The 26,114-nt window shown below is 62.5% G+C and overlaps 3 protein-coding genes across 6 annotated transcripts in view; 1 reads left to right on the forward strand and 2 right to left on the reverse strand.

The window, feature by feature from the left end:
- Window positions 1-1,096: 1,096 nt before the first annotated feature.
- Window positions 1,097-4,791, reverse strand: MIOX (myo-inositol oxygenase). Its single transcript, XM_064283248.1, has 10 exons — window positions 4,777-4,791; window positions 4,203-4,283; window positions 3,868-3,948; window positions 3,599-3,761; window positions 3,424-3,491; window positions 3,201-3,310; window positions 3,054-3,121; window positions 2,925-2,974; window positions 1,302-1,414; window positions 1,097-1,205 (listed from the first exon to the last, which is right to left on the reverse strand). The coding sequence occupies exons 1-10, from the start codon at window positions 4,789-4,791 to the stop codon at window positions 1,097-1,099; spliced, it is 858 nt and encodes a 285-aa protein (XP_064139318.1).
- A 3,411-nt stretch (window positions 4,792-8,202) lies between these two features.
- ADM2 (adrenomedullin 2) lies at window positions 8,203-9,262 on the reverse strand. Its single transcript, XM_064283249.1, has 2 exons — window positions 9,114-9,262; window positions 8,203-8,536 (listed from the first exon to the last, which is right to left on the reverse strand). The coding sequence occupies exons 1-2, from the start codon at window positions 9,221-9,223 to the stop codon at window positions 8,203-8,205; spliced, it is 444 nt and encodes a 147-aa protein (XP_064139319.1). The 5' UTR covers window positions 9,224-9,262.
- A 5,415-nt stretch (window positions 9,263-14,677) lies between these two features.
- SBF1 (SET binding factor 1) overlaps window positions 14,678-26,114 on the forward strand; it is a 39,198-nt gene continuing 27,761 nt past the window's right edge. For 2 of the 4 annotated variants that reach the window (XM_064283251.1, XM_064283253.1), the window contains exons 1-14: window positions 14,679-14,796; window positions 22,129-22,214; window positions 22,767-22,904; window positions 23,034-23,192; window positions 23,274-23,384; window positions 23,819-23,924; window positions 24,071-24,203; window positions 24,447-24,555; window positions 24,666-24,779; window positions 24,898-24,975; window positions 25,219-25,332; window positions 25,422-25,550; window positions 25,679-25,777; window positions 25,878-26,082. In XM_064283251.1, the coding sequence (XP_064139321.1) occupies window positions 14,742-14,796; window positions 22,129-22,214; window positions 22,767-22,904; window positions 23,034-23,192; window positions 23,274-23,384; window positions 23,819-23,924; window positions 24,071-24,203; window positions 24,447-24,555; window positions 24,666-24,779; window positions 24,898-24,975; window positions 25,219-25,332; window positions 25,422-25,550; window positions 25,679-25,777; window positions 25,878-26,082 (1,636 nt within the window). In that variant the 5' untranslated portion in view covers window positions 14,679-14,741. Of the gene's footprint in view, window positions 14,797-22,128; window positions 22,215-22,766; window positions 22,905-23,033; window positions 23,193-23,273; window positions 23,385-23,818; window positions 23,925-24,070; window positions 24,204-24,446; window positions 24,556-24,665; window positions 24,780-24,897; window positions 24,976-25,218; window positions 25,333-25,421; window positions 25,551-25,678; window positions 25,778-25,877; window positions 26,083-26,114 lie in introns of all 4 variants that reach the window. The other 2 variants (XM_064283252.1, XM_064283254.1) reach the window with 2 other exon arrangements.

Below are 26,114 nucleotides of genomic sequence, written 5' to 3' on the forward strand. Positions count from 1 at the left end.
ACATGTACCTCTCACAAAGAGTTCACCTCCACCTCCACCTCCAAAATCAAACATGGATCTCATTAAGCCTCTAAATGCGTTTACAGATTAGCAGAAAAGGCAGAGGAAACCGTTAAAACACACTGTGGGAGTCCAGGAACTGTTGGAAACGGTTAAGATGCACCGCACGCAACCAGCAAAATCCCTACTAAAGGGCATTCTAGGAGACAGAGGACCCACTATCTTCTAAAAACAAATTGCAAGGGTTAAAAAGAGATGGAACAAAGACTTTGGATTGAAAGAAACTTGCGTAACATTTAGCGAGGTGCACGTTGAAGATGAAACCACATAGAAAAGGGGGTGATTGGTAGTAAGCTAAGACAGAGGTGGCTCTGTTGCGGGAGAAGCCTGGGAGCTCAGGGAAGTGCGGGTGGGCCCTTGCAGGCTAATATCCACTTTACAGCAGTTGATCTGAGATTTGCTGTATGGTGTCTTCTGTAGGTGTGATCTTTGGCTTTTGGGTTTTTGAAAGGAGACAGAGACAGAGCCCCAAGGACTGGGTGACTCTTTGGAGAGTGAGGGGTGAGCAGGGGCAGATTACCCAATGGACAAGGTGAGCACATGAAATCCTTCACTACAGATGACCTGGTAAGGAAGATAAGCACTGTGCTTACCTTGACTATTGGATAATCCACCCCTAGGGGTTTTTAGGGGTGAGTGAGAGGGAGGAGTCCTAATCCAACTTGGATCCTGGGGCTGGGAGACTGTGAGGACCAGCAGGCAGTGCACGGAGCAGGCAGCAGGAGTGGGGGCCCGGGATTCACCTCCCACCCTACCTGCACGGTCTTCTCTGCCTGGGGCCACCCCTGCTGCCACAACACAGCTCAGCATAAGGAGGGACCTGACACCTCCAGGGCAGGGTCAGACCCACAGGGCTGCTTCAAGGTCTTTATTGCTGCAGGGTACAGTGGTTGTGCACTGGAGCACTGACCACCGGTGGGTGTGGGGGTCTCTCAGGGAAGCCGAGGTGGAACGTCACTGTCCTGACAGTGCAGTCTGTGGGGCAGGACTGGGCCAGTCACCCTGGACACTCAGCCCGCCCCAGGGCAGAGAGAGGTCACCAGTTCAGGACTCCAGGGCAGTACTTGTTGACGAGCCTCTGGTAGTAGGGCCGAAGTTTGTCCACATCAGGCAAGTCCGGGCACTTTGTGTAGAGGTCAAACTTGCTGCGGGAGGGGCAGTGAGGTTGGAGGGCTGGCCTTCCCTACACTGTCTCCCTCTGCTCCCCTTCACCCTCCTTCCCCCCTGCAGGCAGGGCATACTTGAACTCTTGCACCCAGGGCAGCATAGCCATGTCCCGCTCACTGCACAGCTGCCGGTAGTCACCGCCCGTGTGCCACGGGTAGAAGGAATGGAATCGAATCATGTAGAAGGCCTGGTGGGGGGCACATCCAGCATGCTGTCTGCCCCTGAGTGGCAGGGCTGGGCTAGACTGTGTTGGACCAGGCTTGGTTGGGGTGGACTGAATTGGGCTAGGCTGGGCTGGGCTGGCTGGACTGGACCACACTAGGCTGGGCTGAGTGAATTGGGGTGAATTGGACTACACTGGGCTGGACTGAGCTGGGCTGGGCTTAACTGGACTGGACTGGACCGGGCTGGGCTGGGCTGGGCTGTGCTAGGCTGGGCTGGGTTGGGCTGGGCTGGGCCGGGCTGGGCTGTGCTACGTTGGGCTGGGCTGGGTTGGGCTGGGCTGGGCTACGTTGGGCTGGGCCGGTCTGGGCCGGGCTGGGAGGGGCTGGGCCGGGCTGGGCCGGGCTGGGCCGGGCTGGGCTGGGCTAGGCTCCGTTGGGCTGGGCTCCGTTGGGCTCCGTTGGGCTGGGCTGGGCTGGGCTGGGCTACGTTGGGCTGGGTTGGGCTGGGCTACATTGGGCTGGGCTAGACTGAACTGGGCTGGGATGGGCTGGGCTGGGCTGGGCTACGTTGGGCTCCATTGGGCTGGGCTACCTTGGGCTCCGTTGGGCTGGGCTGGGCTGGGTTGGGCTGTGCTACTTTGGGCTGGGCTGGGCTGGGCTGGGCTGGGCTGGGCTGGGCTGGGCTCCGTTGGGCTCCATTGGGCTGGGTTGGGCTGGGTTGGGCTGGGCTGGGCTGGGCTGGGCTGGGCTCCGTTGGGCTGGGCTGGGCTGGGCTGGGCTGGGCTGTGCTACGTTGGGCTGGGTTGGGCTGGGCTGGGCTGGGCTGGGCTGGGCTGGGCTACGTTGGGCTCCATTGGGCTGGGCTACCTTGGGCTCCGTTGGGCTGGGTTGGGCTGGGTTGGGCTGGGCTAGACTGAACTGGGCTGGGCTGGGCTACCTTGGGCTCCGTTGGGCTGGGCTGGGCTGGGTTGGGCTGTGCTACTTTGGGCTGGGCTGGGCTGTGCTACTTTGGGCTGGGCTGGGCTGGGCTGGGCTGGGCTCCGTTGGGCTGGGTTGGGCTGGGTTGGGCTGGGCTGGGCTGGGCTGGGCTGGGCTCCGTTGGGCTGGGCTGGGCTGGGCTGGGCTCCGTTGGGCTGGGCTGGGCTGGGCTGGGCTGGGCTATGTTGGGCTGGGCTGGGCTGGGCTGGGTTGGGCTGTGCTACGTTGGGCTGGGTTGGGCTGGGCTGGGCTGGGCTGGGCTGTGCTACGTTGGGCTGGGTTGGGCTGGGCTGGATGGACTAGACTTGGCTGGATAGGACTGGTCTGGGAAGAGCTGGGCTGCCTGGGATGGGCTTAGCTGGGCTGGACTGGACTGCACTGGGCTGGGTGAATTGGGGTGGCCTGGGCTAGGGCTACACTGGCCTGGGCCGGGCTGGGCTGAGCTGAGCTGGGCTGGGCTAGGCTGGCCTGGGCCGGGCTGGGCTGAGCTACACTGGCCTGGGCCGGGCTGGGCTGAGCTGGACTGGGGTGGGCTCCCACTCTGATGGCCCCTACCTCCGAGGGGAGGGAGAACTTGTTGAACTTCATCATCTGGTACATGTACTCTGAGGGAGAGAGAGGGTCATTGCAGGCCCCCAGGCCGATAGTGCTATTTCCATTCCTTCCCCCTCCCACCAGCCTCACCGTCGTGGCCCCAGGACATGAGGACGTTTTCGAGTCCACAGTGGGGCTGGTACATGCCGAGCTCTGTGCTGCGATGAGAGATTGGGGTTCAGGGGGACTCAGGAGTCCCCTGGGGAGGGAGGGGCTGGCAGCAGGGGCAGGCGGCACCTGTATCGAGGATCCTGGAGGTCAGGATTGTCCTGGAAAGTTGAGTCACAGAAAACCACAGACGCCTGAGGACGGCAGCCAACAGGAAAGGTGTCTCCAACGACCGCCCACTAGGGACAGGCAGCATGGTCGGCACCGGCCTGGGTGTCCCAAGCCCAGCCGGGCTGCCCCACCCAGGTCCCAGCTCTCACCTGGGGCTCCCCACCCAGGTCCCAGCCCTCACCTGGGGCTCCCCAGCTAGGGCCAGCACCTTCCCCAGGTCATGCAGCAGCCCAACCAGATGGAACCAGTCTGAGAGGAGACAGACAGGGGGGCTGGGGCTCAGAGGGCTCCCCTACCCATGACCCCAGCTGACCACTTGCATGGTTACAGCCCTCCCTCCATGGGACGGGGCACACCCTTGTCGGGATGGGCCCTCCGGATGCCCTCTGCAGTCTGGAAGGCATGGAAGGAGTTAGGGAATTCCACGTCTGGGTCCGACTCGTCTACCAGCTCGTCCAGCATGTCCACTGCTTCTAGGATATTCATCTTCTTGTAGGAGAAGTTTCCGAACTGGGCTCGCTGGGCCAGAGACGGGGTATCAGTACACCTGTGGGCTGGGTCGACCCACAGGACTGCCACCCGGCCGACTCTGTTCAGAGGGCGAGGGTGTCCGCACCGGGCATACCTTCCTCCTAACAAAGTCCACCGTCTGGTGTGTGTGCATAAGCTTGTAGGTGGTAAAGACGCGGTCCAAGAGCGGGCCTGACTGCAATGTCACAGGTTAGCCAGGCCATTCAGCCTCCCTGAACCCCAGAGCCCTCACACACAGGCCCCCACTGCCTCCCAGGCTGGGCGTCACAAGGTGTGAGTTGGGGCAGCCCCCCAGACCAATGACTCCGGGGGAGGGACTTCCCAGTGATGCCCACTGGAGTTGTTCAGGGTGATGCCGGTCTCCCCAGACCCAGGAGCCAAGGCCCTGACTGGGGCGGGATGGGGGTGGACTGAGCCTGGGTGCCTCACAGTGTAGTTTCGGAAGCTGCTCTTGTCCTTGACTGTCTCTGGGTGCACATCCGGTCGGTAGACCAGGGAAGGGTCTGGGCCCTGGGGAGGGGAGTTGACGTGTCTCATCCTCGTGCCAACCCCATGAGAAAGAGAGGTCACCCCCCAGGGAGCCCTGATGAGCAGCCTGAGGCCAGGGCTGGGCAGCAGAGCACAGCAGAGGCCCATAGCCACCACCCGCTGCACCCCCCTGGGATGAGGAGTCCTCCCTCCTGGATGCCCTTATCTTTCTCCTCAATGCCCTTATCTCCTGCTTCCAGGATGCACTGGTCTAGGGGGATGCTGTGGGGGAGCCACAGTGGCCTGTCCTGGCACCTGCAGCTCAGGAAGTGACAGCTGCCCTGGGAAGAGACCTGGACCACGGGGACCCTGGGGTTGGGCACCACTGACCCTTGCCCCAGCTGGACCAACACAGGCAGGAGAGAGACCTTGGACCTACTGGATGGAATGGGATCGGTGGGAAGCAATTGGGGAGGGGGGCAGGATGCAGCCCCCCATTTGAGGGATCAATTTACCGCAGGGTCCCAGTACTCACCACAGCCACCTTCATTCTGGGAAGGAACAGGGCACGGGTGGGTGAGAGTCCCCCAAGCTGGGGAGCCTAAATACACCAGTAGGTTACGTAAGTGACCTGGCACCACCCAGACCTTTGGCCTTGGCCCTCGGTAATGAATGACCATCTGCCCTCCTGCCTGGTCTCTATGAGTTAATGTGTCATCTCAGGGACAGCCCCCAGCGGCCTCAGCGCTCACTTGACCCTGGCCTGCTCCTCCCTGAGCAACTGGCCTGGGGATGCTCGTCCTTGCCATTCTGCAGCTGGCTCTGAACGCCCCTGCCCTTACTCTGTGGGCCAGCTGCGCTTGAACTTCTGTACCCAGGGCAGCATGGCCAGGCTCCGCTAGCAGGGAGGCCCCTCCATCCTCGCCCTCTCCTGGCCGGGTCTCAGGGAGCAGAGGGCTGTGACTCAGAGTGGGGCTTTGGGAGGAGGGCGCCACTGGAGCCAGGGTCAGGGATGGATACTACAACCTGATGGGGCCCTGAAGGTGCAGCGGGACCACAGACAAAAAACCCATCACCACATCTTGTCCGTATCGCAAAGAGGCAGGTGCTACGGCCAAGGAGGAAACAGGGAGGCCGGGGCAGGGCGGGTGGAGCCTCGGCAGCAGAGGACATTCGGTCCTGTGGGAGCCAGGGAGTAGGTCATGAGACCTGCAGTCAGAGTGCTGACTTTGGGGCTCCCTGTGAGGGAGACACCTTGACAATGGCATGATCTGCCTTACGTCCAACAGGCTCCTGTGGCACCTGTGCTGAGAACAAGTGAGGGGACCCAGCACCATTATGTCCAACAGGCCCCTGTGGCAGCTGTGCTGAGAACAAGTGAGGGGACCCCAGCACCACCAGCCTCCCCATTCAGAATGGCTCCAGCTCCCAGGGCCCCTTACCTGACTGCCATGGCTGTGACTTGCTGACTTATGTTTGACCTGTTTGCCTATCTCTGCCTCCCCGACCATAACGTCAGCTCCAGGAATTCAGGGACTGCTGTGGGCATGTCCTCAGGTATCCCCCCTTACTGCAGGTGCTCCAAAAATATTTGCTGGATGGATGGAGACGGGGAACCTAGGGAGGGCTAGGGCGATCTTGGAACACAGGTAAGACTTGGACCAGGAGCAGGGAACCATGGCCGGAATCCTGGTATGTCTTCAAGGTGGGGCCCAACAGGCTTTGGATTGAGGGTGTGAGCCACTGGCGGGGCAGATTCTGGGGGCACTCCAAGTGGGGCTGTCAGGTGGGCAGTCGACACATAGTCTGGGTCTCAGGAGGTGGCTGTGAGCTGCTTGGGTGTGGGTCAGGTGGAGTCATGATGCTGCGGCCTCAGTCACGTGCACAGCACTGTGGTGAGGGCCACAGGTGTCCACTTCATGGAGAAGCCACTGAGGCTTAGCGAAGGCTGGGCAGAATCCCTGGGCTTTAACCCCTTCGCTGATGTCCACCCATGGGCCTAGAGGATGCAATGGGCTACCACGAGGAGGGTGCTGCCTGCATGTGCATGCATGCATGTGTTTATATGTGTGTAGGGGTGCATAAATGTACATGCATTGTATGTAGCCGTGTGCATTGTATGCAGGCGTGTGCATTATATGTGGGCGTGTGCAGTGTGTGTGGGCATGTGCAGTGTGTGTGGGCATGTGCACTGTATGTAGGTGTGTGCATTGTATGTATGTGCGTGCATTGCATGCATGTGCACATGTTCATGCAATGTATGTGTGCATGCGTGTGTTTGTGCACATGCATGTGTGTTCATGAGCATGCATGTGTGCATTTGTAGTGGAAGGTGTTCCTGGAAGAAGGAACAGCGTGTACCAAGCAACAGACTGGACCCAGGCCACCGGGCACCGGGTGCTCCCAGGAGGGCGTGCAAGGCTGGACTTTACTCCAGGGACCAGGGGAGCCCAGCAGGGTCTTGGCAGACCCAAGCTGCAGACACTGAGTGCCTGACTCTGCCCAATTTACCCCCTGCTCCTCCTGGACTCCTCCTCTCCCTCAGCTCCAGTCTCCCTCGGCCTGTCCATTGGTTGTTCATGCTGCCACACCAGAGCAGGCTGCCCACCTCCTCGCTGCCTCCCCTCCCCCACTCTCCCCATCTAAAACACCAGTCCCCGCCTGCCTCTTTGACACCCTTCAGTGGTCACAGGGCACATGGCTTTGAGGCCAGGTCCCGGGCCTCTCCAACTCCTACTCAGCTGGGCTCCTTTTGGCTGCCAGGCTACCCCAGCCACATGCTCTGTAGGCTTGAGCCTCGGAGCTCTAGGGTTTTTCCCCTGGTGAACCCCTGCTGTTCCTCTAGTCCCACCTAAACCACTCTTCTTCTGGGCAGCCCTCCTTGATTGCCTTGCCACGCTCCCCCTTACGGCCCTGACCACCTTCTGCTGCTATTCTAGTCAGTGACAGGGACCACAGAGACAGAGGGTGAGTCTCTGACCTCTCTAAAGTGGGGGTGAGAGTAGTGCCCACCTCATGGGGGGCTATGCGGACGAGGTGCTATGTGAGTGAAGCCCAGGTTCTCTGGGGTAGTGTGGGGTATCCGCAGGACTCTGACGACATGGGGCAGACACACACCAAGAACTGCACACGTGCTGGCTGCGGTCATTGTTCTTATTGCTATCATTTGAGGTCTCCCCAGGCTTGGCAGGGCTCAGGGGAGGGAGCCTGTTCAAGCCCTGATGTTCCTTGCTGTCCCACTGAGTCTCCAGGGCCAGGGTCTGTGTCACCTGCTCAGTTCTATACTTGCTCAGCCACCTCTACCCCTTTGAGGTGGAAAGGGACTTTTATTTATCTATTTTGGGGGCCCCTCACCCCAGCCCAGCCCTGGGCTGGCATTGGATCCCCTGGCTCTGCTCCACTCTTCACCCCAGAATGGCCAGGGTAGTTCCAGAGCTCCTGTGTGGCCCCTTCCCCTCATCCCGACCTGGACCACAGCATGCCCCAGCCTGTCCAATCCTCTGCCCCTCAGCCCTGCCTGGGGGATGAGGTGGGAAAGGAGCAAGCTGAGACCTCTGGGAGGACTTGTCAAGAGGGGCTTCGATCCAACGCTGGAACCCATCAAGGAGGGGACGCATCTAGTCCACCCAGCCCCTCTCCTCTGGCCCTGGGTGTTCGGGACCCTGGCTTCTGCTCCATCTGCCAAGGCCCCTCCCCCCAAGTCCTGTTTTGCGCGGGTACAGGGAGGGGAGCACCGCCTGCCCCTTGGCGTGCACATGTGGGGGTGTGCAGGTCCCCTGGGTGAGGCCTGCCTGGTGTCCACATACACATGGGTTTACAGGTCCAGAACCACATTCAAGTGTGAGGGAGGTTGGGGTGTGGGGACAGGCTCCTCTGGTGCCTGCACTACTTTCTGGGTGTCCGTTGTCTGCAGCTCTGGACGCAGTATTAGGCAGGGCAGGGGGGCTGTGGCTGGCCCACCTCAGCCGTAGCTGTGGGGGCTCCTGGGGTCGACAGGGGCCAAGTCCCGCTGACCGGCCTGCTCCACAATCTGCCACAGGCGGTGGCTGAGGTTCTGCACCTGGCAGGTCCCCAGCATACAGCCCACCCGCAGGAGCTGGGCTCGGGGTCTGCGGGGGCCTGGGTGACGGGAGCCCGAGTGTCTTCGGCCGTGGTTCTGAAGAGGTTGGCTCACAGCAGGGGCCAGGCTAGTGCCCTTCTGTGGCTGAGGGGCCTGGTGAGGCTTCCAGACCACAGGCTGGGGTGCAGGGCGCCGGGGATGCAGGCTGCTGGTATAAGTCCGGGCGGGAGGAACCCTGCGGGGTGGGGGAGGAGCAAACCGGATGGTCCAGCCATTTAGGGATTCCAAACCCACCCACTTCCCCTCCATGCAGGCCTGGGATCACTAGCAGGGGAAGCCCATGGCTTCCCCAATATGCCTGGACCACCTCCAGGGGAATCCCAGAGCCCCCACCCACACCCAGCCTGGGACACTGCCAGGGGAAGCCCACTATCTCTTTTAGGGCTCAGGGCCTGGGACCTGGCTGCTCAACCATCTCAGTGGCCCCAGGTCACATGCCCCATTAACCTGTGACTCCTCAGGCAAAGTGCCTCTGTGGGTCACTACACTCAGAGCCTGGGGTGACTCTCCTGGACCCATCCCTTGGAGTGGTGGGAGCTAGGCAGGCCTGGGGCTCCCTCCTGCACTCCCCCAGCAGATCCCTCCTTGTTGAGGAGGTCGGGGCAAGTGCCCTGTGGTGGGGAGCAAAAGATGCCTGTGGCTCAGGTGTTGGTGATGGCATGGGGCCTGGCCCTTGATGAGGGGGTTCCCCAGACATCCTGGCCTCCTGCTACGACAGGGCCAGGGCTGGAGTTGGTCCCAGCCGCACTCACCTGAGTCGGGCGGAGCGCGGGCGCCCCCCTAGGCCGAGGGACAGCGCGCCAGGGAGCTGCAGGTACAGGAGGCTGACGCAGCCTAGGGTAACTGCCAGGAGCCGCGCCATGGCAGGCGGGAAGCAGGCGAGCTGGGCGGGTGGGGCGGCGTCGTGGGGCGCCGGCCCTGGCGTCGCACCACCTCCTCCGCCGCACTTGGGGAGCCCTCCGCTGTCGGGGCGCCGGGTGGTGGCGGGGCAGGCTGGATCCTGGGGTCCTGCAGTCCCCGGGTCCTGCCCCCGAACAAGGCCGGACTCGGTCGGTGCGTCCGGGGCGCGGAGGACTGCGGGTCAGGAGTCACTCGGCCAGTTCGCAGTTCGGGATCTCTCCTGGGACGCCGCCGGCCCTCGGTACCGTCTAGAGAAAAATCGTCTTTCCAGGAGGAGGTGGAGCCGGCCGTCCACTGGGCGGGGCGCCCCTCCTCAGCCCCGCGCCTCCGGGGATGGAGTTCAGGGCTAAAAGCTGACGGTCCGGCTCCTCCGGTGTCGCCTGGCGGCACCTCCTTCCCCAGGAGCCCTGCCCGGAGCCTTGCCCCACCCCCTCCCCCCCAGAGCCCGGCTGAGGTCCGGAGATGGGGGGGGCCCGAATTGGGCGCCGAGCTCGCCATTCCATTCCCTACGGAGGCAACTTCCGGACCCCTCCTCAGAATCATCTAGGGGCTGTGTTCTAAAAATCTACCCATTTGCCCCCATTACCAACGGATGAAATTTTTTTTATAAGAAATTCAACTAAGTAAAAAGTGAGGATGGCCACCCATCGCCCCCACTGTGGATTCTTCTGTGTGCCGGGGCGGGGGGGGGGGGGGCAGAGCTTTCTGGTCTTCTCCTGGTTTTGGAGAGGACTTCGTGTGTGCATTGCACACGGGCACATATATACAAAATACGTGTAAATACAGAGACCCCCATTGTTCCTGTAGGCTGGTCCGCTCCAACGTACTTGTGCTGTGACTCACTTAACGAATCCTAACCCGTCTTTTCTGGAGCTGGACCCCTGCTGTCCGGTCTGCCCTGACTGCTGTCTTAGCGCGCAGACGTGGCCCGTCCTCTTCCTGGAGGTGGACACACTGGGTGGCAGGCTGAGTCTGTGTCTTCTGTAAGCCTGCACCGTCTAACCCTCCACCAAGAGTGCATGGGCATCGCTTGTTCTTTGCTTTGTCAACCTGAGAGGTGGTGGCGACCTTGCTGCCCTTCAATAGACACCCCTTCGGTTAGCTCAGCTTCTCTTTGCCTCCTCTGCACCCCCTCTTCAGTCTTACCCTTGCCCTCAAGGCCCTCTATTAGGCTCATGGAAGACCTGGTCACCCTGGTCCCCTCCTGCGTTTCCTGCCAAGTCCCCCCTGTGGTGCGCATCAATAAACATTTGCCGGGTGAATGAATCAACAAGGGCTGCACACGTGCCCTACTGAAGAGCTTGTTCACCTCCCCTAATGGTGGAGAACCCTGGGCAGATCTTGTGTTTCTGTTTCTTTAGGTTCGTGGTGGGGGGTGGGGAGGGTGAGGTGATCACATTTACCTTAGAAGGATGGAGCTGGCAGCCAGGAAGAAGCATGGGGCAGGGAGGCAAGTTCTTGGGATCGCTGCAGGAGGGGGTCAGAGAGACATGAGCTGGAGCCAACGCCGGCCTGGGCAGCACAGGAAGGTGGATGGAGAGAGCTGCAGGCGGGGGCAGGGAGGCTGGAGAGCCATTCTGGTCTGGACATGCCGAGGAGACAGCTGTTCGTGGGACTTGCAGCCAGAGGGTTCCGGTTGCCCCTAGCCTCATGGGACAGAGTGCATCCCTGGGATATGGCCTGTGGGTTCCCAGAGAAGACAAGGCTCAGGGAGGCAAGGGGTGTGGTGAGCACCACCCCCAGAGGGTCTCCAGAGAGAACAAGCTGCCTGCTTTCATTAGTCCCCTCCCCTGTGCTCCACACCTCCTCTTAATCTATCTTTCACACTGCTGCCAGCACTAACTCTCTAACACACAAATGCAGCCATATCATTCAACCCCTCCCCCAAAAATGGAGTTATGAGTGGTCCAGTGGTGGAATTCTCACTTTCCATGCCAGAGACGCAGGTTCGATTCCCCGCCAAAGCACCTCATGAGCAGCCAGCACCCGTCAGTGGAGGCTTGCATGGTGCTGTGTTACCAAACGGGTTTCAGTGGAGCTTCCAGCCAAAGACAGGCTAGGAACAAAGGTCTGGCGATCCACTTCTGAAAATGAGCCCATGCAAACGCCGTGGACCACAAGGGTGTGATCCAAAACCGATCACAGGGTAGCACAGGACCGGACGGCATGTTGTTCTTTGTGCATGGTGTCTCCACAAATTGGGGCTGAATTCACAGTTGCTAACAACAACAACTAATAAAAACAACAATAACTAATAAAAACACAAAAGTCATCAGGCTTCATGACGGTTTCAATCCCGGACAGTGGAGATAAGCCTCTGGGAGGCCTGTGGTTTCAAGCCTACCACGTTGTTTCTTTCAGATTCTAGGTAGATAGGCCAGGGCTGCCTTGGTTGTCCCCGAGCGTGTGTCCTCGTGCCCTCTGCACCTGCGGACTGGATTAGAAAACCCCTCTGGGTCTGCAGTGTAGTGAATTACTTTAATGTGACCCTTCTAGCCAGGGTCTTTGTAACTCCCACAAAATGATTGGGTGAGACTATGCAAATAATGTGCTTGCAGCCCAAGGGGACTGGACAGCTTGCTATTAATGCAATAAGGTGCACGGTACCACTGTGGGGGTGGGACTATGCGAATAAGATGTATGGAACCCTAACAACGGGATTGGTCTGTTTTGCCTTCCCCTAGGCTTAAAGGGGAAACCCTGGTGGTGTAGTGGTTAAGTGCTATGGCTGCTAACCAAAAGGCCGGCAGTTCAAATCCACCAGGAGCTCCTTGGAAACTCTATCGGGTAGTTCTACTCTGTCCTATAGGGTCGCTATGAGTTGGAATCGGCTTGACAGCAGTGGGTAGGCTTAAAGGGGAGCCCTGGTGAACAGGGGTTAAGAGCTCGGCTTCTATCCAAAACGCTAGCAGTTCGAATCCGCCAGCCACTCCTTGGAAACCCTATGGGGCAGTTCTACTCTGTCCTATAAGGTCGTGATGAGTCAGAATCAACTCAACGGCAACTTTTTTTTTGTAGGCTTAAAGGGAGCCAATCCCAGAAGTGGAGAGAGGACCACACTATTGTCGAGAATAAGAAGAGCTGGGAGCAGAGAGAGTCTTTTGGACCCCGGGTCTCTGGGCTGAAAACCTAGACTCAGGAGAAAGAGGGGGAGCTGTTAACACTGGAAACGGTGAGAAGCAGCCGCAGAGAAACTACGGCAGAACCAGAAGACCAGAACTGATAAAACGGTTGGACAGAGGAGGTAAGTCTGACCACCTCATAGGGATCAGCTTTGGGCTGATGATCTTGATTCTCTTTCCTCCCCCTTGTGAAGTTAGACAAGGAGGTCTGATGCCCCCACACCATTTTTACAGGGTCCCACAGCCCCCTGCATAATAGGTGCTCTGGGTGCATAGGGGAGACCTGCAGGCGGAGTGCCTGGATTCGTTCATCTTTAGTTGGAGGAGTGAGGGGGCAGCCACCTGGAGGCCACTGAACTCTGGAAGCCAGCAGAGAAGTAGATCAGGAACCCTGCGTAATGAGCAGCACAGGTGGGATGGGGAGAGGAAGGGAGAAAAAAAAAAAAAAAACTGACATAGCCTCATAGTAAGGGAGGAAGGAGGAGGTGGTTCGATATGAGGTCTCTGTGAGGAGGGGGCGGCGGTGAGGAGGATTGGGCAGTGAGGGGCATCCATCTGAGGCTGTGATTTTGGGATCACAGTAGGTCACTCTACCCTTTGTGGTGGGTGCTGGCCTGGGGGAGATTTTGCTCAGGGTTGTGCAGGGCTGGGTTTGCCATGTTGGGACAGTGGAGAAAAGTCAGAGTGGCAGGGGGCTTAGGACACTGGCAGGGTGTTGGCCAGGGAGACTGAGCTGGGTAGGGGTAAAAGGAAGGAAGGGGAGAGCTGAGGGCTCAGAAGGAAGCCAAGGGGCCGATGGGCCTGAGGAAGAGTCACTTCCTGCAAGAGGAGGGGAAGTTCTGGGGACAGCATGGTCCCCTTCAAGGGGGAGGAAGCTTGGGGGCAAAGAACAGGCACCTGAGGGCCAACGTGACAATGCAGGGGGCTGAACGCTAAAGGGATCGTGGTCTGGAAGGATACCCACGAGAGGACTGCAGGGATGCAGCTTCCTTTAAGCTGAGGACACAGCGGGTAGCAGTCCCCAAGGGCCTGGTGGAAGGGTGGAGAAGAGGGTATAAGTTCTGCACGGTGTCTGGGAGGAGAGCCAGGTCTGGGCTCAGGTGACCATCCTGAAGACCTGCCTCGGGAATGCTGGTAGTGCACACACAAGCTCGGTGCTGTGATAATGCAGCAGTGAGGACATTTTTGGGTGCAAGTGACAGAAAGCAACCCAAAGCAACCAAGGGGGAAGAAGGCTGTGGTTGAGCTGTGACCCTGGGCCAAGGAGAGGAGCCTGGGAGGGTTCTTGCGCTCAGCTCTCTGCTGGCTCCTTCCAGTGGGTGGAGGCCTCAGTGCCAGTGATGTCTCTCCATCCCTCCAACCTGCTCTCTTCCAGCAGCCAAGCTGATCTAAAAGCAGACCTAACCCTGTCTCACCACTCCTCTCCCAGCATAGCCTGCCCCTTGCTCAGGTGTCCCCCTTTGCCCACTCCCGGGCTGCTGTGCTCAGGTGTCCCCCTTTGCCCATCCCTGGGCTGCTGCGGGGAGGATCTGGTCCACTCCTGCCCTAGGGGTGGGTGCACGGCTAGGTGTCCTTTCACATGTACTTCCTGGGTGATGCAGCCTTCTCCAAGTCACCTCACACCCACGATGCGTACCCGGATCCCAGGGGCCTCTCACGCTCTTTACAGAAGGAACCCCTTTTTAAAAGGGCATTCGTCAAATGTCTCACTCTGTCTACATGGCGGCTCTGAAGTGGGGCCGGGCCCTTCTCGCTCCTCAGACTGGGAACCCTAAGGGCAGGGCTTGGGTACTTTCCCTTGTTCCCAGGCTGGCAGCCTCCGAGGTCACGACCCTGGGCCCCCCCGGCTGTCCCCCAGTTTGGGAGCCGGGGTGGGGGGGTGCCGGGACCCTCCTGCCTCCTCCACGTCCGCAGCGCGGGAAGAGAGAGCCCGGAGACCCGCCCGTCCCCCGCGGTGCGCTGCCGAAGGTGCAGCCCGCGCAACACCCGGACGGCCGCCCGGGCCCGAGCGGCTGACCCGCCCGAGCCGCCGTCCCCGTCCCCGCCCACGGGGCGGGGCATCGCTCTCAGGACCCGTCCCCGCGCTGGCCGGGCCAGTGGGCGGGAGGGCTCCAGGTCACGCCCACAGGGGCGGGGCGTGGGCGCGCAGGCGCACGGCGCGGGCTGGCGGGCCGGCTGGCTGGGAAGATGGCGGCGGGAGTCCTGGCCGCGGCCGTCGCCGCTGCCGCCGCCGGGGGGCGAACCCGGGGTGTCCGGGGTACCCGGGCCAGGGCCGGGGCCGGGCCATGAACGTGTCGCCCTCGTGTCCCCGAGCCGCGGAGCCCGCCCGCGCCCCCCGGGCCGCCCGCGCCCCTCGCCATGGCCCGGCTCGCGGACTACTTCGTGCTGGTGGCGTTCGGGCCGCACCCGCGCGGTGAGTGCCGGCCGCGGGCTCGGGCTGAGGGCGGCCGGGGGGCCCCGGGGGGCTCCGGGGGCTCGGGCCGAGGGCGGCCGGGGGGCCCCGGCGGGCTCCGGGGGCTCGGGCCGAGGGCGGCCGGGGGGCCCCGGCGGGCTCCGGGGGCTCGGGCCGAGGGCGGCCGGGGGGCTCCGGCTGAGGGCGGCCGGGGGCTCCGGGGGGCTCCGGGGGCTCGGGCCGAGGGCGGCCGGGGGGCTCCGGGGCTCGGGCTGAGGGCGGCCGGGGTGTCCGGGGGGCTCCGGGGGCTCGGGCCGAGGGCGGCCGGGGGGCTCTAGGGGCTCGGGCTGAGGGCGGCCGGGGGCCTCCGAGGGGCTCCGGGGCTCGGGCCGAGGGCGGCCGGGGGCGTCCGGGGGGCTCCGGGGCTCGGGCCGAGGGCGTCCGGGGGCGTCCGGGGGGCTCCGGGGCTCGGGCCGAGGGCGGCCGGTGGCGTCTGAGGGGCTCCGGGGGCCACGGGGCGGGAGGGGGCCGGGGAGCTGGGAGCGCTCCTGAGACGGGCAGGGGGCGATGTGGCAGGACGGAGCAGGCGACGCGCCCCGCTCCGGGCAGACGGAGTCAGGCAGTGCCTTGGCGTCGCCGGGGTGGGAGGGTCCCGGGGCGGCTCAGCCTCCCTGCCTCCCGGTTGGGTGGAATGGGCTCTCCGCCTTGGCAGGCTGCCGGGTGGCTCTGACTCCAGGGGCGCGGGTCATTGGCCTGCAAGCCTTCCTCTGACCCCAGTGCTTCAGGTCTGCAGCCTGGAGGCCTGGGGTGTGCGATGTTTCTGCTACCAGGCCCCAACAGCATGGTTCCTCCAGCAGCCTTGGTGGGCTGTAAGAGACTGCGGGTTCAGGGCCCCGTCATGGGGGAGATGGTTATAGAACTGGAGGATCTTGGAAGGAAATGTTGGGAGGACAGAAAAGAGCTTTCCTGATAGACAGCCTGTGCACCCAGCTCTTGATGGGGAATCAGAGAGGTGACTGGGGCTGGTGTCCAGGAGGTCTGGGGTCCATGCCTGTGTCTGAGCCCCATTCACCCAGGGGGGTAGGAGAAACTGCGATCCAGCAGCGACAGCAGCAGCAGCCACAAAGACGTGGCGTTGGCGAGGCGCTCACCATGCTAGGCCCAGCACCGGGCCCTCTGTGAGCATGATCTCACTGCCTGCTGCTGCCGCTGAGGCTGGTCCTGCTGTCAATACGTGAGGAGCAGAATCAGGCGCACAGAGGGTCAGTGCTTAGGCTCAGCTCACACCGGGCCGGGATCTGCACCCAGGCTGTCTACTTGGGAGCCAGGTGGTAGGCTTACATCTTGGCTCTGCAGGGGCAAGGAGTGTGGCCCTGGCCTGTCCTTTCATCGGGTTTCTACCTACTGAAACTGTGAATGTTGTTGGCAGTCCATTCCCAGAGTCCTTCTTGTCCCCAAGCCTTCCTCTCCCCTCCTCCCCCAGCGTCACCCTCCTTTCTCTGAATACACTTTCCCCACAGCATTCTCAGTCAGAATTCGCACAGGTGAGGACCCCAACCCCACGCACACAGTGGGCTTGCTGTCAACCCCAGAGGGAGTGCAGTCTGTGCAGAGGCCCAGGTGGGGGCACAGCAAGGAGGCTATACTGCCTGGGGCAGAGGGTTTGCAGGCAGCCAGTGTGTGTGTAGGAGGGGCTTGGACTAGGTGCTGGAGCAGCTCAGGAAGAGAGTACTGAGAGGCTGGTGAAGCAGAAGGCCTTGTCAGGGAGGGCGGGGTTGGAAGATCCCACAGGCCCAGGGGCCAGGCGGTGACACTGGGTGTGGAGAGTTGAGGGTGAATGGAAGGGTAGCACAAGCAGGGACAAACAGGGTGCGATGACAGCTGGTTGTGGTGCGCTCGCTGCAGGAACCACACTCAGGGGCACCTCTGCGCGTGTGGCCTTTGAGGACAGGGTAGAGGGCTGGAGCCAGCAGGCCACTCACCCTCAGTGGTGGGGAGGAGTAGTCCCCAAGCAGTCCACAGCAGTGGGGGGCCGTGGAGCCCCTCCCCACTGCTTTCAGAGTTAGAACTGGCCAGCTGCTGCCCACCACCCAGCCTCATGGCACCCCTGGGCAGGACAGGCCTCAGGCGGAGGGCAGGGACAAGTGGCTGGGCCTGGAAGGCACCAGAAGCAGAGGACCCTGGCACAGGGTTGAGTGGTCCCTGCCTTGTCACTTGTCAGTTCTGTAGGCCACTTGCTCGCCTGTCTGAGCCTGTTTCCACATCTGGAGATGCGGTGGCTTCCTGGGCTGCGTGAGGATGAGGTGATGGCACACGAAGCCACAGCACCAGGAGGCTCCGCAGATGGGGTTTTATGTCAGGCACTGACATGCAGGGCGTCCTGCAGCTCCAGGTCATCAGGACAGAGATGCAGGTGTCCTCTGGGCTAGGGGACTTGCGGCTGGCCTGGATCGGGATGTCCTGTCCTGCTGGAGTGCCGCCTAGGTGTGCGTCTCGGTGGCCTGGGTTAAGCTCAGGGACATGAAGGAGGGTCTTTGTGCATGGGTCACTGCCAGTTGGACCCATCTGGGAGGTGTCCTGTTGAGCCAGGGCAGGCAGGGACCCCACCTCCCTTCTAAGGCCTCCTTCTCCCTGGTGAGCGGGGCTAGGTCCAATCCTGCACTTAGCGAATAAGGATCCAGCTCCTTCTGGGCCATGGGCCCCAGGACACAGTGGAACCTCCTGGCCCTGTTGGCACGGACGGTAGCCAGTGGTCTTCACACGTGTGCTCAGTGAGCAGTGTGTCTGTAGAGCTGTTGGGAGACGCACTGCCTTGGCCTCGAGTCTGCTCCAGGGAGGGTGGGCGAGGCACTCTCCTGCTGCTGGTGGGCACCCGCTCCCCACCAAGTCTCAGAGAAGAGGTGGTTCATCGCCCGCTTCCCGCAGCCCGCCTGTTGGCCCTGGCTGTGATGAGCTGGGCCACATTCCTGGGCCTGTGTCCTGTCCCCACCCATGTGCACGCCTGCCCGCCCTCTGGAGCAGGTTGGGGCTGTTTGGGAGGCCACAGTTGGTTCCCAGCCACCACCCAAGGAGCCCAGAGGGTCTGCAGCCTGGGTCAGCCCTGGTCCAGTCTGCTTCTGGGACTGAGGGAGCGTGTGGGGTGGGGGCGCTGAGGGGAGGACGACTGGGAAAGCTGCGGCCCCTCCTTTGTACATGCTGTGGTTGCCTGGGGCGGGGTGCGCCTGCGTCGTGAGGTCTGGGTAGGAGGAACAGCAGTGGAGGAGGCTGTCCTTCCTCTCTCCCTCCCCTCTTCCTACAACTGGACTTGGGGCGGGTGGAGGGCGGGAGCCTGCTTCAGGGCCGGGGCAGGGGTCCTCAGGGGAGGATGTGGGTCTCTCCTTGTACAGTGGGGGGAGTGGGAGCCTCTTTCAAGGATTGGGGGCACAGAGGAGGCTGTGGGTCTCTACCTTGTGGTGGGGGGTTGGCAGTCTTCTGCAGGGATGGGGAGGCACAGAGGATGCTGCGGGTCTCTCCTTGTATGGGGAGAAAGTAGGAGCCTCCTGCAGAGATGGGGGACGCAGAGGAGGCTGTGGGTCTCTCCTTGTTCAGTGGGGGGAGTGGAAGCCTCCTGCAGAGATGGGGGGGTCGCAGAGGAGGCTGTTGGGTCTCCCCTTGTATGGGGGGAGTGGGAGCCTCCTGCAGAGGTGGGGGGCGCAGAGGAGGCTGTGGGTGTCCCCTTGTATGGGGGGAGTGGGAGCCTCCTGCAGAGATGGGGAGAGCAGAGGAGGCTGTGGATCTCTCCTTGTTCAGTGGGGGGAGTGGGAGCCTCCTTCAAGGATTGGGGGCATAGAGGAGGCTGTGGTTCTCTTCCTTGTGGTGGGGGGTTGGCAGCCTTCTGCAGGGATGGGGAGGCACAGAAGATGCTGCGGGTCTCTCCTTGTATGGGGAGAAAGTAGGAGCCTTCTGCAGAGGAGGGGGGCGCAGAGGAGGCTGTGGGTCTCTCCTTGTTCAGTGGGGGGAGTGGGAACCTCCTGCAGAGATGGGGGGGTCGCAGAGGAGGCTGTTGGGTCTCCCCTTGTATGGGGGAGTGGGAGCCTCCTGCAGAGGTGGGGGGCGCAGAGGAGGCTGTGGGTGTCCCCTTGTATGGGGGGGAGTGAGAGTCTCCTGCAGAGATGGGGAGAGCAGAGGAGGCTGCGGGTCTCTATTCACTTCTCCCCACAGTGGCCAGTGATGGTGTTGGCCCTCCCTAGAAACCCTGGTGGCATAGTGGTTAAGTGCTGCAGCTGCTAACCAAAGGGTCGGCAGTTCATATCTGCCAGGCGCTCCTTGGAAACTCCATGAGGCTGTTCTGGTCCATAACGTGGGGTCGCTATGAGTTGGAATCGAGTTGACAGCAGTGGGTTAGTTGGTTGGTTTAGGTGTCAGAGCGTTGGGATGAAGTGCTGCCCACAGCCTGCTACCAGCTGTGGCCTGTGCTGCCCTCACCTCTTTGGCTTTCAGGCCTGAGGTCCACACGGGTCGCCGCTGGAGAAGTGGAGCTGGTGCACTCTGCTCCAGGTGGAGGAGAGGGGACTTTTGTCTGGGTGTCAGGCGGCCTTGGAGCGCCTCCTTTCAGGGCCCCGCAGAGAGCCCTTTCTTTGACACATAACTGCACTGGTTGCCTTGGTCTTGTCCCTGGAGCAGGAGGGGCACCCTTCTCTCTCTGGCTGCCCAGCAGCAGGTAAGGCCGTGCAGGCAGAGGCCTCAAGATCTTGAGTGTGGCAGGGAGCGCTGAGGTGCAGGCAGGGCCGCAAGGGTTGAAAGGAGACTGGAAATTGAGGTGCACATGGGCTGAAGCTGGCTGGGCCTTCCACAGTACCCCATTAGAGAAGTCGCCCTGGACCTGTTCTGGCCAGGGTCTTGCTCTAGGTCCAGGCCCTGGTTTGGTCCTGGGTCTGGCCTTGCTCTGAGTTCTGCTCTGGGTGCTGGGTCCTGGTCCAGGTCCTGCTCTGGGCCTCTGCTTGGCTCTGGGGCAGCCCTGCACTTCCCACCAGGGATTTGTGCTTTGTGGAGTGAGTGGGCCTGGGTGTGGGAAGGATGGCAGTGTGTGTGGCTGCTGAACACATTCAACAAACACCACTTAGTTGGGGCTCTGGGCTGGACCAGGGTTGGGGGTGGAGGAGCAGGTGGCTTCTTGCTCCTGAGCATAAAGCCGAGAAGGCCTGTAGGTGTCCAAGTAGTCACTGGGGGCGGGGAGGCGTCCTGGGAGCTGAGGCCTCCCCGAGCAGGCTCCAGAAAACGCCCTGGTGGAGGGGGTTAGCCAGGGACCATTGGGCATGTGGGGGCTCCATGGAGATGTATCTGCTTGTGGGGAGCCATATGTGGAACCTGAGAGCTCGGGGTTTGTTCTCTGTGGCGGCGGGGGGGTGGTGCACGGCTCTGTGCTCACTTCCCATGGGGGAGAAGCTGCCCAGAGCTACCATCTGAAGGCCACCCACCTGCCTGCCCAGCCTTGAGAGGGAGGCGGAGGTCCCTGCCCACACCCCCTCTTCCTTCCTTGGCCTGTCTGGGTGGGCCCTGGGTGCCCTTCAGGGCAGGAGCCAGATGGTGGCCTGGGGCCCAGACCAAAGAGTAGGCCCTTGGGGGTTTAATGGGAGGAGCCCATTCCAGGGCTAGCAGGGGGTGTGTACGCTTGCCGCCTGGGACTGCATGTTGGGTGTGGGTGTGGGTGTGTGGGTGGTGGCCTAGCAGACACCTGTCTTCCTCTTGCCCCCTCCCCCCACCTTGTTCAGGAGTAGCCCTGACTGCTGTGTCTGTGGTAGTGTTGGTGGGGGAGGGGAGGCAGGAAGCTGAGGTTTGTGAGTCAGAGCTTGTGGCCCCTCACCTCCGCCTCTGGCCTAGCAGCAACCAGCTGTGGGACAGTGCTGGCACCCTGCTCCCCTCTGTTCCCTGAGGAAGCAGTGGTCTCCCAGGTGCTGGCCGACTCCTTTACCCTTGGGAGGACCTGGGGGATGAGGCCGAGGGTGCCGGGTCTGCTCGCGGTGCGGGGGTCCAGGGCCCGGGCTGCCCAGATGCTCCTATGCTCACTCAGGTGCTTGGCCAGGTGCTGGTTGGGGTTGGCACGGCACCCCGCCAGGCCTCTGGGGCTGCAGAGTGTTTGTGCCAAGCCCCTGCCATCTCCAGCGATGTGGTGGTGCCGAGCTGGCCCAGGAGAGGCTTCCGTGATGAGTGGGAGCTAGAGGAAGGATACCACGTCCACCCTCCTTGGTCATCTCTCCTGGTTTGGCTTTGCAGGGGGTGGCAAGGGGCAGGACCTCTGGCCACCCCCGTGTGAGCACTGGAGCAGTGCCCTGGATGAGGTGGGGGCAGGCCTGAACAGGCTGGGGCCACGGGTTCCAGCGGTGGAGAGGGTTGTGGGAAGCTATCAAGGCCAGCGGGCTGGGGGCATGGTGTGCAAGGGGGCCCATGACGGGGCTCAATACGGGTGACCATGAGGGGCGTGGGCCTCTGGGCACACACTGAGAGCCCACCCCCAACTTCCCAGACTCCAGTGAGTTGCTGTCAATGTGGCCACGAGTTCTGGGCACCCAGCTCTCAGGCAACTGCTGGGTGCCCTTGCAGGAGACAACCTGAGACCAAGTCCCTTGCTCTCTGCCCGCAGCTCCCCACTTGGTCCTGGTGGCGGGAGGTGCGCTTGCTGAGCCCCGTCTTCCAGGGCCTGTGCATGGGCCTGATTGTCATGGGGCCCTGAGGCTCTGAAGGTGGTGTCAGTGTCAGGGAGCAGGCCTGGCCCGAGCCCTGAGGTGCCTGAGTGTCCTCTGGTCCAGAGTGTGAACAAGACACACTTGCTCACTGCCACTGTCCCCGAGTGGTTGCAGGCCTCAGGACTGTGGGATGCAGAGCACCTCACCTGGGGCTGGAGTGCCTGGAATGGTCAGGCGAGTGGGCAGGTGTGGGGGGGCTGTGGAGTTCCCTGGCTCAGGTTCATCGGGCAGGTCTGCAGCAGCTCCAGGAGGGTCTGGCAGGGCTGAGCCTTGGGCAGGGTGCTGGACGGGGCTGGAAGGTGCCTTGGAGGCTTGCTTGTTTTCCTGGGCCCACCAGTCTTGTCTTGGGCCCAGCCTAAGCTCTGCGGGGTCCAGTCCTGCATCAGGGCCTCTGGTTTGCCCTTGGCGGCCCCCAGGGCCTGTAGCTGCCCAGCAGCCTCTCCACTCAGGGCTATTTTTAGGGAAATGATGGGTCTGGGAGCTGCGACTTGTCTGGAGCCAGATGAGGGCCCAGGTGAAGGACGTCTCCACCCAGGGCCACAAGATAGCCTTCTCAGACCCTCGAGCCTCTCCTGACAGGGTGGGGGTGTGGGAGGTGGTAGGGTACCCTGACCCCCGATCTTCTCCCCAGGGAGTGGGGAAGGCCAGGGCCAGATCCTGCAGCGCTTTCCGGAGAAGGACTGGGAGGACAACCCGTTTCCTCAGGGCATCGAGCTGGTGAGTGGGGAGAGGTGCTCCCCAGGGCATGGAGCTGGGGGGGAAGGGTGCTCCCCAGGGTGTGAAGCTGGGGTGGGATGCTCCCCAGGGAGTGGAGCTGGGGTGGGGTGCTCACCAGGGCATGGAGCTGGGGAGGAGGGGTGCTCCCCAGGGTGTGGAGCTGGGGGATTACATGCTCCCCAGGCGTGGAGCAGGTAGGGGTAGTATGTGGTATGGACAGGCGGGGGCTGCTGTTGGAGAGACAGGGTGCCCCCACTGCCCTCCCCATCCAAAGACTGTGCTGAAGGCTTTGCTGTGTCCCTGCTCCCTGCTGGGTAGGCCTGGCCTGGCACACGAGAGGAGGTCCGGGGCCACGCGAGGGCGGAGCATGGCCTGGCTGGGGAGCCACCTGGTGCCTCGCTGTTGTGCACACACCCCTTGCTCATAGTGGGCGCTGGCCCAGAGTGAGGTGTTGCCCAAACCGGGGTGGAACCCAGGCATCCTGGCTCCAGCACAGCCCTGGCAGTGAAGATGAGTGGGGCAGAGGGACTGACCACTGACCCCTCCCCACAGTTCTGCCAGCCCAGCGGGTGGCAGCTGTGTGCCGAGCGGAACCCACCAACGTTCTTCGTTGCCGTCCTCACGGATATCAACTCCGAGCGGCACTACTGTGCCTGCCTGACCTTCTGGGAGCCAGCGGAACCTGCCCAGGTCAGATTGGCTGCTTGTGCCAAGGCCCCCAAACCTGCTCTCTCCTATCCCATCCCTCCCCGTGGCTGAGTGGGTGCTGGGTGGGGGGCCTGCCTGTCAGAGCCGGGCCAACGGGGCATCTGTGCTCAGGACGCTGTGTGTGCTGAGGACGCTGCAGGGAGTGAGGAGTTAGCGGAGGAGGGGGTCCCTATGCGACTGTCGCCCACATCCCCAAGTCCCCCTGGCCAGCTGTTTGCTCCAAAGACCCTGGTGCTGGTGTCAAGGCTGGACCATACAGAGGTGTTCAGGGTGAGGTGGCGGCCGGGCGGGGTGGGGCGGGATGGGGCTTCCTGCCGACTGTGCCTCCACTCCGGACTGTGGTCACTGCAGAACAGCCTGGGGCTCATTTACACGGTCCACGTCGAGGGCCTGAGCGTGTCCCTGGAGAGCGTCATTGGGAACCTGCTCACCTGCACCATCCCCCTCGCTGGGGGCTCACAGGTGGGTCTCCTGCCGCAGGCCCACACCCTTGGTCACGGGCACAGGCCCCTTGTAGCCCCAGAGCACTGCCCGGCCTCCCCTGGGCCTGGTGTCCCTCAGCTCTGTCCTTTTACTCCCAGGCGTGTGTCTGTCTGGTCTGTTCTCTGGACGTTAGTGTCTGACTGTTTATCTTACTCCTCTCTGGTATCTCTGTCTGCCTCTTGAGTGGCCGGCTGTGTGTCTAACTGTGTTTCTCTGCCCGTCTGTCCTGTGCAGCTGGACTCTGTTGAGGAAGGAGCGGTACGGACTCTTTTGTTGTTCCACTTTCCCAGGGCCTGTCCCGGCCCCTGTGCCCCATCCAGCCCATCTCAGGGTCTGTTGGGTGCTGGGCCATGGAGCAGGGCTCACGCGGTCTGGTCGGGGCTGCTGGGCCCTGACACTTCTCTCTCCTGCAGAGAACAATCTCTCTGGGTGCAGGTGACCGGCAGGTTATCCAGACACCACTCACTGACTCCCTGCCAGTCAGCTGCTGTAGCGTGGCCCTGCTCTTCCGCCAGCTTGGTGAGCCCCCACCCACCCGCTGCACAGCCTCGTCCCCCACAGCCGCTGCTCCTCTCTAGCGCATGTGGGCCTGGGCCCGAGGTGGGGGCTCTTCCCTGTGCAGGTAGGGACCTAGGGCTCTTTTCCAAGCCTGTCTTCTTTCTCAGGCATCACCAACGTGCTGTCCTTGTTCTGTGCGGCGCTCACTGAGCACAAGATCCTCTTCTTGTCCCGGAGCTACCAGCGGCTCGCAGACGCCTGCCGGGGCCTCCTGGCACTGCTGTTCCCCCTCCGATACAGGTATCCCACCTCAGCACCCCCCCGCCCGCCTGCCCACCTCTGCTTCCCCACTGCCCTGGCCCACCCTGGCCCTCGCCCCCTGTCCTTGCCACTCCAGCCCCTCACTGCCTCAGTTTCACTACCTTGTTGCCCCTGTCCTCGCCCTGACCCCCTGCCCTGGCCCAGCTCCTCACCTGGCTCCCCCAGTCCCCGCCCTGTGGCTGCCCTGGTGTGGCTCACACACTGAGCCCTGGCCTGTTGCAGCTTCACCTACGTGCCCATCCTGCCGGCACAGCTCCTGGAGGTTCTCAGCACGCCCACACCTTTCATCATCGGAGTCAACGCGGCCTTCCAGGCAGAGACCCAGGAGCTGGTGAGGACTCTGCCAGGTGGCTGCACAGCCTGCCTCGTCCCTGATGGGAAGCGTGAAAGCTGGGGCCCTGCTGAAAGGCACTGCGGTGTCCTGACGTCTTCTCCCCACAGCTGGACGTGATCATTGCTGATCTTGATGGGGGGACGGTGACTGTCCCTGAGTGTGTGCACATCCCACCCTTGCCGGAGCCACTGCAGAGCCAGACACACAGTGTTCTGAGCATGGTGAGGGGGGGTGTGGGGGCCACAGGGACCCGGGGGGTGGAACCAGGGCTGCCCGCTGCCAGGGTCCCAGCACTGGTGGCCGGTGGCTCCCTGAACGCTGCTCCCCCTGCTTCCTCAGGTCCTGGATCCAGAGCTGGAGCTGGCTGATCTCGCCTTCCCGCCCCCTGTGACATCCTCCTCCTCCCTGAAGATGCAGGTGGGCACGCTGCTCTCCATTTTGGCCCCATGCCCCGGGTACTCCCACTCATAGTGCCCAGTGGCCCCACCCCTTCCAGGCCTCTCGCTTGTAGGGGGGCCGTGGGGGGCTGGCAGGGCCAGATCTCGGGGCCCTTGAGGCCACGTTGAGGGTCAGTCTGGACTTGGCACTGGGCCATGGGGAGCCTCTGGGGATGGGGGTCTTGGGGAGCTGGGGCAGAGCCTTCACCAGCACCACCCCCAGGACAAGGAGCTGCGTGCAGTCTTCCTGAGGCTCTTCGCTCAGCTCCTGCAGGGCTACCGCTGGTGCCTGCACATCGTCCGCATACACCCTGAGCCCGTCATCCGCTTCCACAAGGTGGGCACTCGGCCCAGTGCCTGGTGGGGTGGCAGGAGGTGATGCCTGGCCAGTGGATCCTGAGAGCTGAGCCCCTTGCGTGCTTCCAGGCAGCCTTCCTGGGCCAGCGGGGACTGGTGGAGGACGACTTCCTGATGAAGGTGCTGGAGGGCATGGCCTTTGCGGGCTTCGTGTCGGAGCGCGGGGTCCCCTACCGCTCCACAGACCTGTTTGATGAGGTGCGCCCCTGCCCCTGCCCCCGCAGCTGGAGGGGAACCCCTGCCCTGGCTAGCCTGCCTGATCCTGCCCCTCCTAGCTGGAGGGGGCCCCCGCCCTGGCCAGCCTGCCTGATGCTGCCTCCCCCTAGCTGGTGGCCCGTGAGGTGGCACGGATGCGGGCAGATGAGAACTACCCCCAGCGAGTCCTGCGTCACGTCAGGGAACTGGCAGAGCAGCTGTATAAGAATGTAAGGTGGGCAGGGTGGGTGGAGGAGGCTGAGGGGTGGCAGGCCGAGGGGGTGTGTGGGGCACCCTGCCTGCTTCCTCCCATGCTGTCCCCCCGTCCAGGAGAACCCGTATCCCGCGGTGACCATGCACAAGGTGCAGCGGCCGATGGAGTCCAGCCACCTGAGACGAGCACTGCGGCCCTTCCCTCGACTGGATGAGGGCACCGTGCAGTGGATCGTGGACCAGGCCACCGCCAAAATGCAGGGTGCACCCCCGGCTGTACGGGCTGAGAGGAGGACCACTGTGCCCTCAGGGCCCCCCATGAGTGCGTTGGGGTTGGGTCTCGCATCCCCAGGC

Source organism: Loxodonta africana, chromosome 4, assembly GCF_030014295.1.
Source record: "Loxodonta africana isolate mLoxAfr1 chromosome 4, mLoxAfr1.hap2, whole genome shotgun sequence".
Classification (NCBI taxonomy): domain Eukaryota; kingdom Metazoa; phylum Chordata; class Mammalia; order Proboscidea; family Elephantidae; genus Loxodonta; species Loxodonta africana.

Bases quoted from the DNA above. Each gene is read 5' to 3' on its own strand.
- MIOX (XM_064283248.1), bottom strand. The intron at 3,949-4,202 runs GTGAGGCACCCA...GTGACATTGCAG, and splicing joins GCAGCTTCCGAAACTACACT to TCAGGCCCGCTCTTGGACCG. The intron at 3,492-3,598 runs GTGTGCCCCGTC...GTCTCCTCTCAG, and splicing joins GAGGGCCCATCCCGACAAGG to ACTGGTTCCATCTGGTTGGG.
- ADM2 (XM_064283249.1), bottom strand. From the start codon at position 9,223: ATGGCGCGGCTCCTGGCAGTTACCCTAGGCTGCGTCAGCCTCCTGTAC. The intron at 8,537-9,113 runs GTGAGTGCGGCT...CCCACCCCGCAG, and splicing joins CCGCGCTCCGCCCGACTCAG to GGTTCCTCCCGCCCGGACTT.